The following is a 17,793-nucleotide window of genomic DNA, read 5'->3' as shown; positions in this document are numbered from 1 at the left end:
ATATCCAGAATCATGTCAAACAGGCCTCATTCCCCTTTGGACTGCTAAGGAAAAGGGTTTTTAACAACAGCAACCTGCGCCTCCACACCAACGCTGCAGTCTGCCAGGCAGTGTGCTTATCTACACTCCTTTATTGATGTGAAACATGGACAGTCTACATCCAACACTTTCACATAAAATGCCTCCAAAGCATTTTGAAAGTGACCTTGCGGACCGTGTTCCGCACTCAGAGATCACACACCACCAGCTTAGATGGCTTGGCCATGTCATCTGGATGCCAGAAGATCACCTACTGCAAAAGATGATGTATGGACAGCTACAACTGGGCCGCCACTCTGCATTTGGGCAGAAAAAGCGGCTAAAGGACCAATTGAAGACATCACTAAGTAGGTGTAGTATAATTCCTGCCTTCTTCAAGACTGTTGCTTCGGACCATTCCACCTGGCACGGCCTCTGCTATCAAGCGGTGCAGTTGGCCGAGGAAAAACCGACTGAACGTAGCCTGGCGAAGTGACAGAGAAGACATATGACCATGCCTGCACCGGCCTCAACAGGACAGGCCTTTGTGTGCTCTGTCTGTGGCAGACAGTGTGCATCCCGAATCAGATTATACAGTCATCAGCGAACCCACAAACAGTAGTGGATGTCATCATCGAATACGATGGACTACCTGAAGCAAAGTAAGTATGTGAGTGTGTGTGTGGATTTAATCAAGTGAAGTCCCCCTGCATCAGGGCTGCATCTGCCAGCTGATGCCACCTTTGTGATCGTTTGAACTTGCAGCCTTTTTTCAATTAACCTCTCTCATTTGCAGCTGCTTATGTAATCAACATCCCACAGGTACCCAGCACTCTCCCCGTCCCACCCCGACCTGCCTGCCTCCTTCCAGAAGACCATATGGGAGCACTGACCTGATGAACTGGACATCCAGTGGGTAATTAACTCTGACCAAGGGATCTCAGGCAGAGAGGGTGTGAGTGGGTCCTCAGAGCAAGTAGGCGTAGACTGTGGAGATCAGCTTTGAGACACAGACACATGTTATTCTATTATTCTCGTGGGGACCAAACAATTGATTCCCATTCAAAATCCTATTTTCCCTAAGCCCTAACCCTAACTCTTAACCTAACCCTAACCTTAACTCTAACCTTAACCCTGAAGGCCAAACTCCTAACCCTAAACGTAACCCCTAAACCTAAACCTAAAATATAATTTTTCCTTGTGGGGATCAGCCAAATGTCCTACAATTTCCTTGTTTTACTATCCTTGTGAGGACTTCTGGTGTGTGTGTGTGTGTGTGTGTGTGTGTGTGTGTGTGTGTGTGTGTGTGTGTGTGTGTGTGTGTGTGTGTGTGTGTGTGTGTGTGTGTGTGTGTGTGTTTCTGCCACATAGTGTGATTTTATTAGACAGCACTCAAAGCTGGTGACTCATTTGACACACACCTCTCATAGAAGATCCTTTTACAAAGTGCAGGCGTAAAGAAGTTATGAAATATTCCACGCTAGCTTCACCCTCATGTGGACGCTAGCAAGCTAGGTAGTTCTAGATATCAACATCCAATCCAGTAGGGGCTGGAAGCTATAGGGAGCTTCGATTGGTCAAGCGCGTCATGATTTAGTGGAGTATTTGCATTAAGTTCAGCTTTCCCCAACTTTGGTCCCACCCTGTTCACATCCCTCACCCATGCTCGCATCGCCCAACGGTCACCCTCCCACTTCGCTTCTCTTCCATTGGAAATATATGGCTTTCCATAGTTACATTGCCCACATCGTCTTCAGTTAAGAGGCACTGTTAACTTCTCCGATACGGATTGAATAGAGCCCCAAGCTTGGATTTAAATGTATAGTCCAACTATCATGTGTGTGATATTCCCAGACAACCCACTGGGCACTCACTTGTTGAATCAATGTTGTTTCCAATTAAATTTGAAACGTGGAACCAACGTGGATTAGTCGTTGAGTTGACGTCTGTGCCCAGTGGGAAGTGCCCTTTCCATAATGTGGTTAGATCCCACAACAATTCTTTATCATGACAAACAACATTAAACCAGAGGTAACTGTGTCTAGGCTCTACAGGGGGCGATAGAGACGGACTCACTTGTCGTTTACCTCCGCCGTCTGGCTTCACCCTGATTGAGTTACAGTGCTCCTGCTGTATCCCATATTGTGTCAGATCGGTCTGGGCTCTGTTGGCTAGAGGCAACCTGTCTGAACTGGGTAGAGGGTGAGACAGGACCCCTAAAGTCCAATTGTATTTACTGATTATAAAATATGTGATTGATATTGGTTTGTCCTGAGCTAGGATATGTATGGGTGGTTCCCCATACAGCCTTTGGCTTTAACAGATCCTCTTGCAGTCATTTAGTTTTCCCACAGACCTTAGTCAAGATATACTTGAGTTACTGTGCAGATGTACAATCACATCACACTTTGTGCACTTTTAACTGCTCTCTGTAGAGATGACAAAGAGACAATGAGACACACTGTATATTTAGAACATGTGGCTTGATTTTATTATTTTGTCAGGCTTGCAACCAAGCAACTGAAAATAACGATATAGAACATGAGTATCACCAAGTAAACAAGTCTGAGCTTCAGCATACAGCATTCTCCATCCATCCACTCCAGTCATGTGCAGTGCTGCTAGATATTCTCTCCATCTAGTTTGACCTCTGACGCTGCACACAGCATGTTGGGCACCTAAACTGTTATTTATTCTACTGTTATCCTCCTGCATCTGCACACCTGCCCGACCTGTACTCACCTATCCCTCTCATTGCACAAAATAGTAGTATAGATATACAAAGTTTAGACGGTGCTGAAGAGGATTACGTCAGAAGCAGAGTCTTAAGACGGTGAGAGTCAGTTTATGCAGGAGTCAACTTCCTGATGTTTATGGTCAGGCAGGCAAGCATTAGGCAGATTCACGCTGGTTCTAAGGTGGCCTGGGTCTTGGTGGATCTTGTGAGAGGTGGGCAGGTCACATAGGGTAGAACTGTGAAGCGGCCTCTGATGACTGGATCTCCACCTGGGCCATCTTGAACTGGGTGCACTGCAGCCACTTGCGCAGGGCAAAGGGCAGGGCCCCGGCTGCCTGGCCCTGCAGACACTGGTGGTTCACCCTGTTCTGGATGGCCTGCAGTCGCAGCTGGAGCCCTGCAGACAGATGCTGCATGGGACAGGGGGAGTCTTTTCACTGGATGTTCTGAAGAAAACCCAAGCATCTATATCCATATACGAACATAATACAAATCATATTTGAATTGCAATTTAATTCTTACCTTTAGGTTGGATTGAATCATGGGCAACCACATAGGTATTAACTGATGGAGAGAAGAGGGGCATTTTTTGTTGAAATAGAATGCAACATGAAGTGTAAAATCAAGTGTTTGGGAAAAATGTACCTTCACGAAGATGGTTGAGTTGCATTCTTGTAGCGCCTCCATCAGGCTAATGACATGTAGACACACCATCTCCACCATCTTGGAAAGTTGAAGAGAACACCTTTTTATTACTGCAAGGGATCAGAACTTGATTTATGATTACCCCCCATCCAAATATGAAACAAAATGTATGGTAGAAAAGCAGAGTCTTAGGCCGGGATTCAGTCCGACCACGGATTTGAACAATGCTCCATTTAAAGATTATTTCCAATAGAGCCAGCGTTGACTGAGAATATGGTCTCTGTGAACGCAAAAACATTTCCTTTAAAACCTGCATTGTGGATAAAGCGCGATCAGATTGAATCCCAGCCCTACAAAACAGCAATGTCCTGTCAGACATAACAACGATATGTTGGTGTTTTAACCAATTTCTCTGTCACATTCACAACAACAGTCAGAGTAGTAGTTCACATTTAACTGTTGCACGTCTCCAAGCACACCCTCTTTCCAGCCCAACCCTCTTGAAGCCGATGGAGAGATAAGCATGTTGATCTTCCTTACCACTTTGTTATGGGCCATGAGCTGCAAGATGCTGGGTGTGACGCGGCTCCAGAACTCCAGGCCCGTCAGTATGGCATTGGAAGAGAACTCTGTCTGGTTCTGGTTTTGCAGGGACGAGGCGGCCGCCGCCTGCTCACAGTAGATGGTCCACAGCTGGGCAAACATGAAGGCATGGAACAGGGAGCACATGTGCAGCACTGACGTCTGCAGACAGAGGTGGCAAGGAAGAGAGAGGTCAGAGACACTTTGGTTTTTATGTGAAATCTTCATAGGCTTCCGTAGCATTTTCTTCAACATTTATGCATATAGCATTTAGACATTTTCCTGACCTTGGATTGCTCAGGGAAGCCGATGAGGATGATGATGAGGTGGTCAGCGATGTGTGAGCCAGCGTCCAGGGGGATGGGCATACAGGAGGTGGAGCCCTGGTGCAGGGCATAGTGGGTCAGGGAGCCCAGGAGCAGCCAGGACAGCTGGCGGATGTGGGACACACACTCGATGAACTCCTTAGGTCTGAGGAGGAGACAAAGGTTAAACGCTTGTTGAGCAAACATTACAGTGATATTAGACTCACCATTCATTCTAATGCCTGATAAAAGTAATTCTGGTAATAGAATATCTTCATGATTATAGACAGTGAGATCACTGAAAGTGACATCAGTGCTGTGACTGCCGGTGCCTCTCACCCCTGCTGCATGGTGGACGGGGGATGGTAGAGCCAGGGAAGATAACGGATCACTGCCTTATTGTCACGGTGATTGCCTTTGCTGATCTCCATGGCAGCCACCTGTGCCAGGCCCACTTTCAGGTTCCCTCCAAACGTGTCCTCGTGCAGTGGCTGACAACACGCTTTCATATGGTTCTGGACAGAGTCACATGATCACACGACAGGTCACATGACTACGGCCCTGCGGTTTCCCTGATCACTTGACCAGGAGAAACTCAGGACCCTCCACATGACAAGATGGTTAGAGTTAAGGCAGAGTAAGGAGAAAACTCACTTTCAGTTTGGTCAGTGTGTGCATATCTGCTATGAAGTCTAGAAGCTCACTGATGTATTGCCTCATGCATTCCATTGCCGCTGTCGTGCACTGAAAAAGACAGAGAGAATAGTGCAACAATCAAACAATCCATATGTTTATTTCATTAGGTCATCATAAAGGAACACAGAAAACCAATGTACTGTATTATGTACTGTCTTACCCCTGGAAGTGATGAGATCATGTGCTTTGAGAGAATAGTAGACTCTGCTAGCCTCGTACCAATATCTGAACAAACAAACTGACAACATCCACACATAGTTAACATAAATACATTTGTAAAGTCATCTTTGGTACTTTTGGGTTGAAATCTTTTCCCCAAGTAGTTTTGATTGTACTACTGTTTACCTGGACCAGCAGTAGCAGGTTAGTATCGGGTAGAGGAGACTTGAACTTCAGAGCCTGCAGAAGCTCCAGCACCACAATACGAGACATATAGAACTTATCTCTCTCCTGTGAATACACAAAATAGCTCAGGATGAGGACAAATGAGGATAGCGGAAAGAGAATATAGAAAATAACTGTGCACAAATGTTGGAATGATTTTAGAGGAACCAAGTGAGATAGGCATACTGGGGGAAAAGGTTTGCCTGGTGGATGTTTTCTCTAAGCTGTCTTATTTAATATTTCAGGGCTGTGTACTGTATCTCTCTCCATCTCTAGTCCTGCCTGTGTGTATGTGTACTGGAGTATAAAGGTTGTCTGTGGTCTGAACAGAGACAGAGGATGTGATTAGCATGGCACCCAGTCCAGATCTCCACTCTCTCAGGGTCCCAGTCCAGATCTCCGCTCTCCCAGGGTCCCAGTCCAGATCTCCGCTCTCCCAGGGTCCCAGTCCAGATCTCCGCTCTCTCAGGGTCCCAGTCCAGATCTCCGCTCTCCCAGGGTCCCAGTCCAGATCTCCGCTCTCCTAGGGTCTCAGTCCAGATCTCCGCTCTCCTAGGGTCCCAGTCCAGATCTCCGCTCTCCTAGGGTCTCAGTCCAGATCTCCGCTCTCCCAGGGTCTCAGTCCAGATCTCCGCTCTCCCAGGGTCCCAGTCCAGATCTCCGCTCTCCCAGGGTCCCAGTCCAGATCACCGCTCTCCCAGGGTCCCAGTCCAGATCTCCGCTCTCTCAGGGTCCCAGTCCAGATCTCCGCTCTCCCAGGGTCCCAGTCCAGATCTCCGCTCTCCTAGGGTCTCAGTCCAGATCTCCGCTCTCCCAGGGTCTCAGTCCAGATCTCCGCTCTCCCAGGGTCCCAGTCCAGATCTCCGCTCTCCTAGGGTCTCAGTCCAGATCTCCCAGGGTCCCAGTTCAGATTAGGCTGTCAGCCTGGAGAGCCACTGCCCTCAATAAAATGCCCTGCTACATCTCTCTCTCTCTCTCTTTTCAACCAAATAAATAATTCCCTTCTCATCAGCATGAAACCACAATATATTGAGTATAGTTGATTTGGGGTCATATTTGTTCAAATGTTGTATGCGTAGTTCAGTAGTGATAAACATAACTTCCCAAACATCCATACATCTACAATATCCCAAGCACTGAAAAATCCTCCTTAAACTTGTGTTTGAGACAGCTCACCTCATAAGACTAACTGCACAGGAAACATTTGAATAGACGGATGTTATATAGCGGAGATTAACCAGGCTGGAGGAAATCAATAGACCTGGAGACATAAAGCATGGTGCTGTGACAGCAGTGGTGTGGTAAGGATCCATCTGTCCTGCAGCAGGAGACAGCCCAGGCCACAGCTCTAACGGAGGGAGGCTTTCCCTCATACATCCTCAGCCCAGAGCCCCAACTAACCATGGAAATCAATACTGGCTGATTGTTTACTTAATTATCTGTGACACACAGCCACCTTGCTGTCTAGCAGGAGCAGCTGGGGATAAGTATTATCACAAACAACTACAATATACAGAGGTCTGCAGACATGGTTTCATGTTTAACAATGCGGGACAAAGTAATATTTCCGTATCCCTTTTCAAATTGGGCCTTTCACATGAGATCATTGCAATCCTACAATTTTTTAATTTTTTACAAACAAACATAAACAAATATACTAGCAAATGTAAGCTAAACTATACATATCTACCTTGTTGAAGGCTTTGTAACAGAGGCCACACAGCTCCACCAGGTAAGAGAGGCTGAACACTCCATACTGCATGACAAAGCTCAGCAGTTTGGAGAAGGGCTCCAGTAAGCTCTGAGGAAGAGGAGAAAAAGAGACAGTAAAGGCTGGGTCCATGCCTGCTGGTGGGAGGCTAAGGGGATTTTAACACAACAGGGATTTTGTAAGACTTATGCGTTCACTCATGCAAATGACAGTCTATGTGAATGAGCTGTTCACTGAACAAGATCTGACTAAACTGAATGCTATCAGGTGTAAATCCTTTGATTTAAAGAGTCAGAATGCAACCAGTCATATACCCTGCTCAGGCCCATATCAGAGAAGGGCTGGGATAGTATGCTATATGACACTCAATTGAAGACTGTGCTCACCATTTGGTTAGTAGGCCTAATGCGTCCTGTAGCACAATCTCCAAAAAGTTCTGGAACACTGTAAAGTCCATGGAGAATAAGAGCACCTCCTCCCAGCTGCCCACTGCACTGAGGCTAGGAAACACTGTCACCACCAATAAATCCATGATAATTGAGAATTTCAATAAGCATTTTTCTACGGCTGGCCATGGCTAAGCCTACCCCAGTCAACAGCCCTGCACCCCCCACAGCAACGTGCCCAAGCCTCCCCCATTTCTCCAAATCCAGATAGCTGATGTTCTGAAAGAGCTGCAAAATCTGGACCCCTACAAATCAGCCGGGCTAGACAATCTGGACCCTCTCTTTCTAAAATTATCCGCCGAAATTGTTGAAACCCCTATTACTAGCCTGTTCAACCTCTTTCGTATCGTCTGAGATCCCCAAAGATTGGAAAGCTGCCACGGTCATCCCCCTCTTCAAAGTGGGAGACACTCTAGACCCAAACTGCTACAGACCTATATCTATTCTACCCTGCCTTTCTAAGGTCTTCGAAAGCCAAGTTTAACAAACAGATCACCGACCATTTCGAATCCCACCGTATCTTCTCCGCTATGCAATCTGGTATCCGAGCTGGTCATGGGTGCACCTCAGCCACGCTCAAGGTCCTAAACGATATCATAACCGCCATCAATAAGAGACAATACTGTGCAGCTGTATTCATCGACCTGGCCAAGGCTTTCGACTCTGTCAATCACCACATTCTTATCGGCAGACTCAACAGCCTTGGTTTCTCAAATGAATGCCTAGCCTGGTTCACCAACTACTTCTCAGACAGACATCAGTGTGTCAAATTGGAGGGCCTGTTGTCCAGTCCTCTGGCAGTCTCTATGGGGGTGCCACAGGGTTCAATTCTCGGGCCGACTTTCTCTGTAAACATCAATGATGTCGCTCTTGCTGCTGGTGACTCTCTGATCCACCTCTATGCAGACAACACCATTCTGCATACATCTGACCCTTCTTTGGACACTTTGTTAATTAACCTCCAGACAAGCTTCAATGCCATACAACTCTCCTTCCGTGGCCTCCAACTGCTCTTAAATGCAAGTGAAACTAAATGCATGCTCTTCAACAGATCGCTGCCTGCACCTGCCCGCCCGTCCAGCATCACTACTCTGGACGGTTCTGACTTAGAATATATGGGCAACTACAAATACCTAGGTGTCTGGTTAGACTGTAAACTCTCCTTCCAGACTCACATCAAACATCTCCAATCCAAAATTAAATCTAGAATCGGCTTCCTATTTCGCAAACAAAGCATCCTTCACTCATGCTGCCAAACATACCCTCGTAAAACTGACTACCAATCCTTGACTTCGGCGATGTCATTTACAAAATAGCCTCCAGCACTCTACTCAGCAAATTGGATGCAGTCTATCACAGTGCCATCCGTTTTGTCACCAAAGCCCCATATACCACCCACCACCGCCACCTGTATGCTCTCGCTGGCTGGCCCTCGCTTCATATTCGTCGCCAAACCCACTGGCTCCAGGTCATCTATAAGTCTTTGATAGGTAAAGCCCCACCTTATCTCAGCTCACTGGTCACCATAGCAGCACCCACCCGTAGCACGCACTCCAGAAGTTATATTTCACTGGTCACCCCCAAAGCCAATTCCTCATTTGGCCGCCTTTCCTTCCAGTTCTCTGCTGCCAATGACTGGAACGAACTGCAAAAATCACTGAAGCTGGAGACTCATATTTCCCTCACTAACTTTAAGCACCAGCTGTCAGAGCAGCTCACAGATCACTGCACCTGTACATAGCCCATCTGTAAATAGCCCATCCAACTACCTCATCCCCATACTGTTATTTGTTTATTTATTTTGCTCCTTTGCACCCCAGTATCTCTACTTGCACATTCATCTTCTGCACATCTATCACTCCAGTGTTTAATTGCTATATTGTAATTATTTCACCACTATGGCCTATTTATTGCCTTACCTCCTTTATTCTACTTCATTTGCACACATTGTACATAGACTTTTTCTATTGTATCATTTACTGTATGTTTGTTTATTCCATGTGTAACTCTGTGTTGTTTGTGTCGCACTGCTTTGCTTTATCTTGGCCAGGTCGCAGTTGTAAATGAGAACTTGTTCTCAACTAGTCTACCTGGTTTTTAGAAAGAATGTATTTTAAAGCACACAGACAGACTCACCCGGGTTGCACTTGTGGTGGGGATCTTCAACAAACAAATGATAATCCTCAAACTGGAGTCCAGGGGACACTGTGAGAGAGACATACAATTCTTCATAAGGCTTTAGCTCTATATTGGTCACACTCAATGCAGCCTACATGCAGTGTGAGATCCAGTACCTTCAGAGGCAGCACAGAAGGTAGTTTAGTGAGGAAGGTCTGGAACTGATTGCAGATGGTGGTCCACAGGTTGCTGGGGGAGTCCATGGGCAGGGCCTCCATGAAGGTGGCAATATTCTCCAGGCAGTGCAGCATGGTGCCCCCTGCTGGTAGACTCCTCTTGTTGTTCAGACCCTGAGGACAGTGGTATAAATGACAACAGGGTTACATAATACATATTTATTGCCATAGAGCCATTACCAACTGTTCCTTTATCAATTGTTCAATCGTTTAAAAATGATATTCTAAAAGTGGTTTGGACTAGTGATGTTATGAGTCAAAGGAGTGAACTGAGGTGGACTATCACAAGTGCTATTCCTTGAACATTGTAACAGTGTAAGGTTTCTAAAGAGAAGACACCAAGTTAATAGAGAATAAGTGAATATGGTGAACAACCATGCAGAGGCATACTCTTCAGCAGCATTCTTAATTTGCTTTGTTATCACGCTATCCAAACAGCAGTGCTGTAGGTTCGTCAACTTTTACAAGAGCTCCTCCTGCTGGATACATGATGAAAGTGGACATTTTGCTTGAGATTCAAGACATACACAAACACCCGCATAGTTCCTTCAGCCGAGTGCTGAGCTTTAATCATTACACTAAGCAAGTAAAATTCCCACCTCCAGCAGCTGGTTCAGCGCAGCCACAGAACTCAGTTCATTAAAATCAATCAGGGAAGAAGCCAATGTTCTCAGAAAACCTCCATCTGGAAATACACAGAAATTGACAGTAAAGATCAAACCATATCCCTCAGAATGTTGCTCTTAACAGGAGCCATATTGTGTTTTATATGTGTGTCTGAGTAGACCTTTGATGTTGCTCTGGAAGAGCTGGGGCAGGATGCCATTGGGGGCCAGCTGGTGGAACACACAGCGGAGGAACTGCTTAGCCACACCTGCTGCGTTGCCAGGGATCAGCATACTACACCAACAGAGACATAAACATCAACTCACACACAGTGTCTGCACCTCATGTTGGCCCATTCTCTCATTTGTGTACAAGAATACAGCCAGCGTGAACAAGTCATCAGCATCTACAGTACACCTGAGTTTAACACATACCAAATAAGAATATATTTAGTATGTCTAGTTGTGATGTGTCATACCTCTCAGCTTGCCCAGAGAAATTAGCACTAGACGCCAGCCTGTAAGAAAAACATCTGAATTCAAGATCAGAGATATGACAGAGAGTGTGCTAAAACTTTACTGAACAATCAGGTTTGTGTATGGGATGTATAAGGGGGTTGATGCAGGAGCTGCTGTAGTTGCCAGACCTGCCCACAGACTGCAGGATGTCCAGCAGCAGTGGAGCGGCCTGGTCAGGGCTGAGGTGGATGAACATGGAGAGCACCACCACTGCCAGGCCCAGGGTCTCCTCATCATACTCCTCTAGCACCGCACCACAGTCACGACACCTGAGAGACCACATAGTATTGTTATTAATAACAACGAATTACCATTAATACATACAGTATTCGCTGTCCAGAATGACACACCAGTCAGTGTTGGGAGTTGGCAGTAGGTTCACTCACCTGTCAGTCATGGTGGTGGGCTGATCATCAATGAACTCCTCGGGGGCGGGCACAAACATACTGACTGTACTGGGGGCAGATAGGAGGCTGGTCTTGGTGGGGCCTGTTTAGAGAGCAACACGAAAATCAGCACAGTCATTACAGTATTTAAAAGGTGTTTTGATATTTACAAATCTGAAGGGGTGGACCAGAGGTAGCCAGTGACTGACCTGTCTCCCAGGTGCTGATGTTGTGAGGGGCGCTGGACTGGTGCTCCAACTGTCTCTTCATCAGCTGGCTAATGGTTAGAGCTCCCAACGAGCCCCGCTTCGCCTGACGGTACTGAGCTGGGGTGCGACACACACACACAGAGGATTGAGTTGCCTGGTACTATCCCTCTATCTCCACTTTCATTTCAATGACTGGTTTACTAAAACAAACTGTGTTGAAAATGGGGAGTGGAAAACGCTCACAGAGGTAAATATAAAAATGATTCAATGGCTTAGTTGCATATATTCAAGATTTGATATATTGTCGGAATAGATATAATCCCTGGTCTATTGATAAGAAAAACAAAAGAACCATGAAAAAAACTGCATTGGTGTCAAAAACATAACGCTGAGAAAGAACGACTGAAGAAAAACGATTTTACACATTGAATAAAAGAAGGCCAACTGTTTGAACGTTGTAATGTTGTGGGTGTGATGACCAGACCCTGTTTTATTGGGGAATTTAAACAGATGACAATGAGAAACTATTTGGATCCTACTTGATACTGAAGAGCGGTTGCTTGTTTCTGGGATAGCAGCTTCGAGGGTGGTGGCTGAGGCGGATTCCTGTGGATTTTCCAGGGTAGTGTGAGTGAGTGATGGGGCGCGATAGTGGCTGCTTCAGCTCTCAGCCACCTTATAACCTCACATGTGGACAACTGTTTAGAGCATGAGCTGCTGCAGACACCCAACGCCAAAACAAATGTAGTGTAGAGCTACAAGTGGTTAACTACAAGTATAGAGTAACAGCAATCTAAAATGAAGATTTTGTGAAGACATTACAATTGTTTATTGATGCCCTATTTAGTAAAAAACTAATTTGCCTTCTCATTCTATGTTATTACTTGTTCTTAAATGGACAGCTATTTATGGACAGTGTGTTGCAGTAATTTGAAGATGCTGTACTGATATTTACTTATCCGTTTCTAGGACTTTATTTCACAACATGTTTTGTTTTTCAGGTGTTTACCATGGGTTGGAATGGGAAAAGGGAGAAACACGTACAAAGCCACACCACAGGACAGGAGACAGCAGTGGTGACCAGTAGACTGAAGATTTGAAGTAGCATGGATATCCGACTAGACAATTTAAAGTCTGTTCGTGTGGTTCTGCCCTTCTAAGCAGACACTTCCGTAACTATTCTAGAAAATTTGTTCTAGAAAAATCTTAAGAGATGTCGCCACTGAAACACACACATCAAAAATACATATTGTGCATGAAATCAGCATACGTAAAGGATACAGCAGCTGTAGGTCCATACAGAGGGAGACCTCTGGACTGAGGCTTCTCTTTCTCCCCTGACCCTGGTCTCTCTTACCTGTCTCACTGGGCTGCTCACCCAGCTTGTCCAGGGTGTTGAAGGAGATGTCCAGGTATTCTCTCTGGATGGCGCTCACAGCTATCTTCCTCTGCTTGCGTTGCCGGGGAACTATCTGGATCTTAAACTCTGCCTCGTCATTGTCATCCTCATCATCATCATCAGGTTTCAGGTCGCTGTCATCAAGGTCATCATCTTCATAATCTTCCTCTTCATCATTGTTCCCCTCCAGAGAGGTGAGGGGCTCGGCTGTGTCTTCAGGAATGTCCAGGAAGACGGTCCTACCAGAGGGACTGGTCCCCAGACCCACCGCTGCCTTCAGGTCCTCAGGGTGCACAAAGTCATCCAGGGAGGTGTCAGGGACAGCAGGGGTCTTCCTCAGCAGGTCCCTCTTCTGTTGTAAGCTGAGAGTCATGGGGCTCTCCAGGCCAGGGTGCTCCGGCTGGTCAGGCAGCTCCAGGGAGGTGGTGGGGGTTGCATAGCGTGGCCTCCTCTGTAAAGGCTGTTGAGGGATTTCTTTTGCTGGGGAGTCTGTGGTCTTCTTGTCCATAGAGCAGTCCTCCACGCTCACTTGCACCACCCGAGACAGGCGCATGGTGCTACTGCTGGCAGGTGAGGAAGGGGGCCTGGCAGGGGAGGCAGCGGGCCTGGCAGGGGAGGCTGGGGGCCTGGCAGGGGAGGCAGCGGGCCTGGCAGGGGAGGCTGGGGGCCTGGCAGGGGAGGCAGTGGGCCTGGCGGGGGAGGCTGGGGGCCTGGCAGGGGAGGCTGGGGGCCTGGCACTCCCATTCAGCCTGTTGCCCATCACTGTGTTGAGGTCAAATTCCTCGTCACTCTCCACGATCCTCAGTGGCGGCAGGGGCTCAAACACCAGGGAGTCGCTGTCGGACATGGAGAGGATGGAGTGTTTCTCTGGGATGGAAGTACAGTCAGAGGAGAGGTCAATGAGGTCTGGGTCCTCCTTCTCTGCTGATGAGCCCCCTGTAAGAGGGGAGTCCAGGTCGGCCTTGTCCTCAAAAGTCTCCATGCAGCTGAGACGCACCTCTGGGATGACAGGCTTGGAGCAGTCTGAGTGGCCCCCCCGGGATCCTCGACGGTCCTGGTGGACGCTGCCCTCCGCACGGCCTGAGGAACCATCTGACGAGCCCTTCCCATGGCCCCCTGTCCGCCTGGGGTGGGAGGTGGTGGAGGGGGGTGCGGGGAGACCATGCTGCAGATCACAGCGGTCTATGCAGGACTTGCGTCGGTGCTCGTCCAGGTTGTAGAGGATGGAGTCAGTGTTGGCAATGTCCAAGGACTTCTGCTTGTGCATGGCCTGCAGGCGCTTCTTCCTGGTGCTTTCCTCCCTCACACAGTGCAGGATGCTGTCCTGTAGCGCACTGGCCTCGCGGTACTCAGACAGCTCAATTTCACCTGACACAGACGGAGAGAGGATCAAAAGATATAATCTATCTGATTATAAAAATCAGTAAAAGCTAAATTCATATCAGCAAAAGCATTTAAGTTCAATTCATTTATTTTCTGGATAAAATAGGTCATCCTTTGAGACTATTTTTATACTTTTCTGGGCATTCAGTTCCACTGGCTGGTACTTGACAGACTTGCTGCCACCGATCCTCTTCAGACGGGCGAAGAAGGTCTGGGACTCCTTGTTGCCTGCTCCAGTTGGGGTGTCATGGACATCAGACTCATCAAATACACTGTCCTCCTCTGAAGAAAAAAAACACACACACATTATATCCAAAACTCTCAAGTCTTACTCCAGATTCATTTCAAGCCCAGTCCAGTAATGTAATCATCTTTCTGGTGCTACCTTTCTCTTTCTCGCTGTAGCGGCTGATGTTGGAGTTGTCACTGTAGAGGGGTCCGGCGGTGGCATGGGGTCTACAGCTGTGGTACTGGGCATTCAGGGTGTTGATGGTGATGTGGATAAGGTGCAGAACCACTTTACTCACATCCATGTCCCTGTAGGGGTACTGGGACCACACACAGGATCGGTAGGAGTGGAGTGTACGAGAGTAAATAAATTAGCTGTTGTTCCCATTAAAAATAATTCACAACCAGACTTTTAAGTGCTGGTAATCAATTATACACACACTGTATACAGTTTTCAATGTAAACACATTCACATAGTGGATAAGGTTTCATTATATTCCAAACATGGGTAGTGTGTACCTTGTAGAGGATGACCAGCAGGGCTTTGAGCCACATCTGTCTGATGTGTGGCTGCAGGGCCCAGAGAGAGCAGCGTGGGGGCTGCTGGAAGTAGTGTCTGAGCTGGGGGCAGGTGCAGTACTTCAACACCTGGACCACCAGGGGGAGCAGCTGCTTCCCAAGCCCAATGTTGTAGTCCATCACCTGCAGGAGATATCACATCAAACTAGGTTCTTCTTGAAGCTTGACAGATATTCATAATCAGCAGCAGCAACATGAAACTTAAACTTTACAGAGGGAAACAAGACAACAACAAAAAATCCCATCTTAAATGTACTCTCAACTGAAGGAGGTGAGAGCAAGGGATGTTTCTGGGGATTAAACTCTAAATGTATTCAAGGATAATCATTCAAACTATTTTTACAGCGTTAACTTGTCGTCATTCATAGGGTTACTTGATATTCTCTGACCTGTGCGATGCCAGCGATGAAAGCATTGAAGGAGGTTGAGGTCCTCATCTTTTGCGGTGCGATCATGAAGCAACCCTCCTGCTGGTCGAAGCCCAGCAGTAGATACAGGTGGCGCTTCACCGTGTTGAAGGCCTTGGCACTGCCAATGTCTGCCTCGGCACTGCTCTTGTCTTTGGCCATGAACTTCATCAGCACCATGATGAGCTGGTGCACCGTCTGGTGATCTATCCCAGCATCCTCTGGGAGCAGGTCCCTGATGACCGAGTCGTCCTCCGGTGAGGGGCTGTGGCCTAGGAGAGGGGCTGAAGCGTCAGGGTTAAAGGGCGGGAGGAAGCGTGCTGCAGACAGGGGAGCGGATGAAGTGGAGAGGGGCGGTGAAGCAGGTGAACAGAGAGGGAGATGGTACGACAGTCATCTCATTTGGTCTACATTCAGCAGGGTGATTACATATATGGACACCACTTTAACATATTCATGGCATATGTCAAATGCAAACAGAAAATGTGAAAAGCTATCAAGATAGCAAGAGTAACAGTTTTCTCCTATTCCAACAGTATAATTCGTTTTTGCCTGAGACTAAAATAGAATGCACAGTCTATGAAGTCTGGATGAAAAGCAATGAATGTCAGTGAAGAGCAAACATTGTTTTTTTCAAGTTTCCTGATGTCCATCAACTTTACCATTGCCATAACCTATTTATTTCTCGCACTATGATGTGATTATGCTGAAGGGAATGTTGATCTGGTTCAGTTGTAATAAGGTGAGTCAGATTTGGGTTGTTATTTACCTGGCAGGACTTTCTCTATCATATCTCCCAGAGTCGGGGCAGAGTGCTCTTGCCTCGTAAGTCTTAGAGCTAAAAACCATACATGAGAACACAATTTAGGAGAATGTTCTGGGGAAGTAGCAAAGGACACGTCTGAGCTTCCAGACAACCCCATCCCAATGTCTCACACCATTCACACAAAGTGATCCCAAGACGTATGTGGATCCTCAGACAAGTAATTCTATTAATAATTTAGCTTCCACTTGCTTACATGAAAAATAATGTGAAGCACTCAAGCTTAACAACCACACACAGTCTAAAGCCAACCCCTTCACCCAGAAACTCAGACGGCATCCTGTGCAGAGTCAATGAGGAAATCACACATAATACAGAACTCTTACATCCAGCAAGAGAACGAATCACAGAAAACAATTGAATAAAACAAACAGGAACACAGATACTGTTTGTAGGTGTACTAACAGAACAGAGAGATGAATGGATGAGGAGAGAAACAGTAGGAGCATGGGACAGACAAAAGCTGAGACCCACAGACTAGTAGCCTAACCAACCAATGGACACAGACTAGTAGCCTAACCAACCAATGGACACAGACTAGTAGCCTAACCAACCAATGGACACAGACTAGTAGCCTAACCAACCAATGGACACTCTACCAACTGGACACTTACGTAGACGGTTACACAGAGTCTCTGGGAGGGAGAAGGCCCTCTTGGACTCGGACGGGCCCTTGACGCTGTCACGGAGGGAACGCACACTCTTCTGACGATTCCTGGCAAAGCGCGCCCGTCTGATTTTCCACATCGCTGCATCACTAAGGTTGGCCACGTTGGTGCGCACAGCTGTGATGGCTGACAGGGAGATGCAAGGAAGGAAAGATAAATAACATACATCACTGTGACTGTGCCCCATAACACACCTCAACTGGAACAGTTATTTTCTTATTTCACAGGTTTATATTTCCCTACTGTACATGCTTTGTTTGTTGTATTGAACATGTCATAGCACAACTTCTATTATGCAGACTATGTAACAGAGAGAATCCTCCAGCTGGGCGTACTGGTGGGGAAAGGGAACTCCTTGTTGCAGTCCAAGTGGAGCTGGGCCTCCAGGGAGAGCGTCTCGAAGCGGTTGACAAAGAACTCCCAGCTGAGGGCAGGGACCTCCTGCTTCAGGTGGTGCAGCATCAGCAGCTTGCTGAGGATGATGGGCCGGTCCCTCACCACTGTGTCGAACTGGAAGTCCAGGCACAGACACAAGCCCTAAAGGCACACACACAGATACAGACACAGATACAGACAGAGACAGACACACAAGTGTTAGCACTGCACTTACATGTTTATGTGTTATTTGTCAATCCGGAATTATTTGCTGACATGCTGCGAAGCAATTTATCCTCCGGGACAAAAAAAAGACTCCATACACGTGTTCAAT

At 47.0% G+C, this 17,793-nt stretch overlaps 1 protein-coding gene across 1 annotated transcript in view; it reads right to left on the bottom strand.

Moving 5' to 3' along the window:
* Nucleotides 1-2,481: 2,481 nt before the first annotated feature.
* Nucleotides 2,482-17,793, bottom strand: part of LOC115172559 (protein unc-79 homolog) — a 51,522-nt gene continuing 36,210 nt past the window's right edge. The window contains exons 25-52 of the mRNA XM_029730111.1: nt 17,420-17,621; nt 17,031-17,210; nt 16,363-16,431; nt 15,576-15,865; nt 15,127-15,309; nt 14,765-14,927; nt 14,512-14,661; nt 13,728-14,364; nt 12,948-13,580; nt 12,137-12,222; nt 11,598-11,714; nt 11,389-11,491; nt 11,131-11,271; nt 10,963-11,001; nt 10,666-10,778; nt 10,478-10,563; nt 9,819-9,992; nt 9,661-9,729; nt 7,058-7,168; nt 5,329-5,433; nt 5,144-5,221; nt 4,942-5,031; nt 4,627-4,802; nt 4,270-4,453; nt 3,941-4,144; nt 3,401-3,478; nt 3,278-3,319; nt 2,482-3,165 (exon numbers count right to left, since the gene is read on the bottom strand). Coding sequence (XP_029585971.1) covers nt 2,977-3,165; nt 3,278-3,319; nt 3,401-3,478; nt 3,941-4,144; nt 4,270-4,453; nt 4,627-4,802; nt 4,942-5,031; nt 5,144-5,221; nt 5,329-5,433; nt 7,058-7,168; nt 9,661-9,729; nt 9,819-9,992; nt 10,478-10,563; nt 10,666-10,778; nt 10,963-11,001; nt 11,131-11,271; nt 11,389-11,491; nt 11,598-11,714; nt 12,137-12,222; nt 12,948-13,580; nt 13,728-14,364; nt 14,512-14,661; nt 14,765-14,927; nt 15,127-15,309; nt 15,576-15,865; nt 16,363-16,431; nt 17,031-17,210; nt 17,420-17,621 — 4,692 coding nt within the window. The 3' untranslated portion in view covers nt 2,482-2,976. The remainder of the gene's footprint in view (nt 3,166-3,277; nt 3,320-3,400; nt 3,479-3,940; nt 4,145-4,269; nt 4,454-4,626; nt 4,803-4,941; nt 5,032-5,143; nt 5,222-5,328; nt 5,434-7,057; nt 7,169-9,660; nt 9,730-9,818; nt 9,993-10,477; nt 10,564-10,665; nt 10,779-10,962; nt 11,002-11,130; nt 11,272-11,388; nt 11,492-11,597; nt 11,715-12,136; nt 12,223-12,947; nt 13,581-13,727; nt 14,365-14,511; nt 14,662-14,764; nt 14,928-15,126; nt 15,310-15,575; nt 15,866-16,362; nt 16,432-17,030; nt 17,211-17,419; nt 17,622-17,793) is intronic.

The sequence above is a fragment of the Salmo trutta genome, chromosome 33 (genome assembly GCF_901001165.1).
Source record: "Salmo trutta chromosome 33, fSalTru1.1, whole genome shotgun sequence".
Lineage (NCBI taxonomy): Eukaryota > Metazoa > Chordata > Actinopteri > Salmoniformes > Salmonidae > Salmo > Salmo trutta.
Note: the sequence above shows the minus strand (reverse complement) of the source record. Positions and strands in the feature narration are given on the sequence as shown.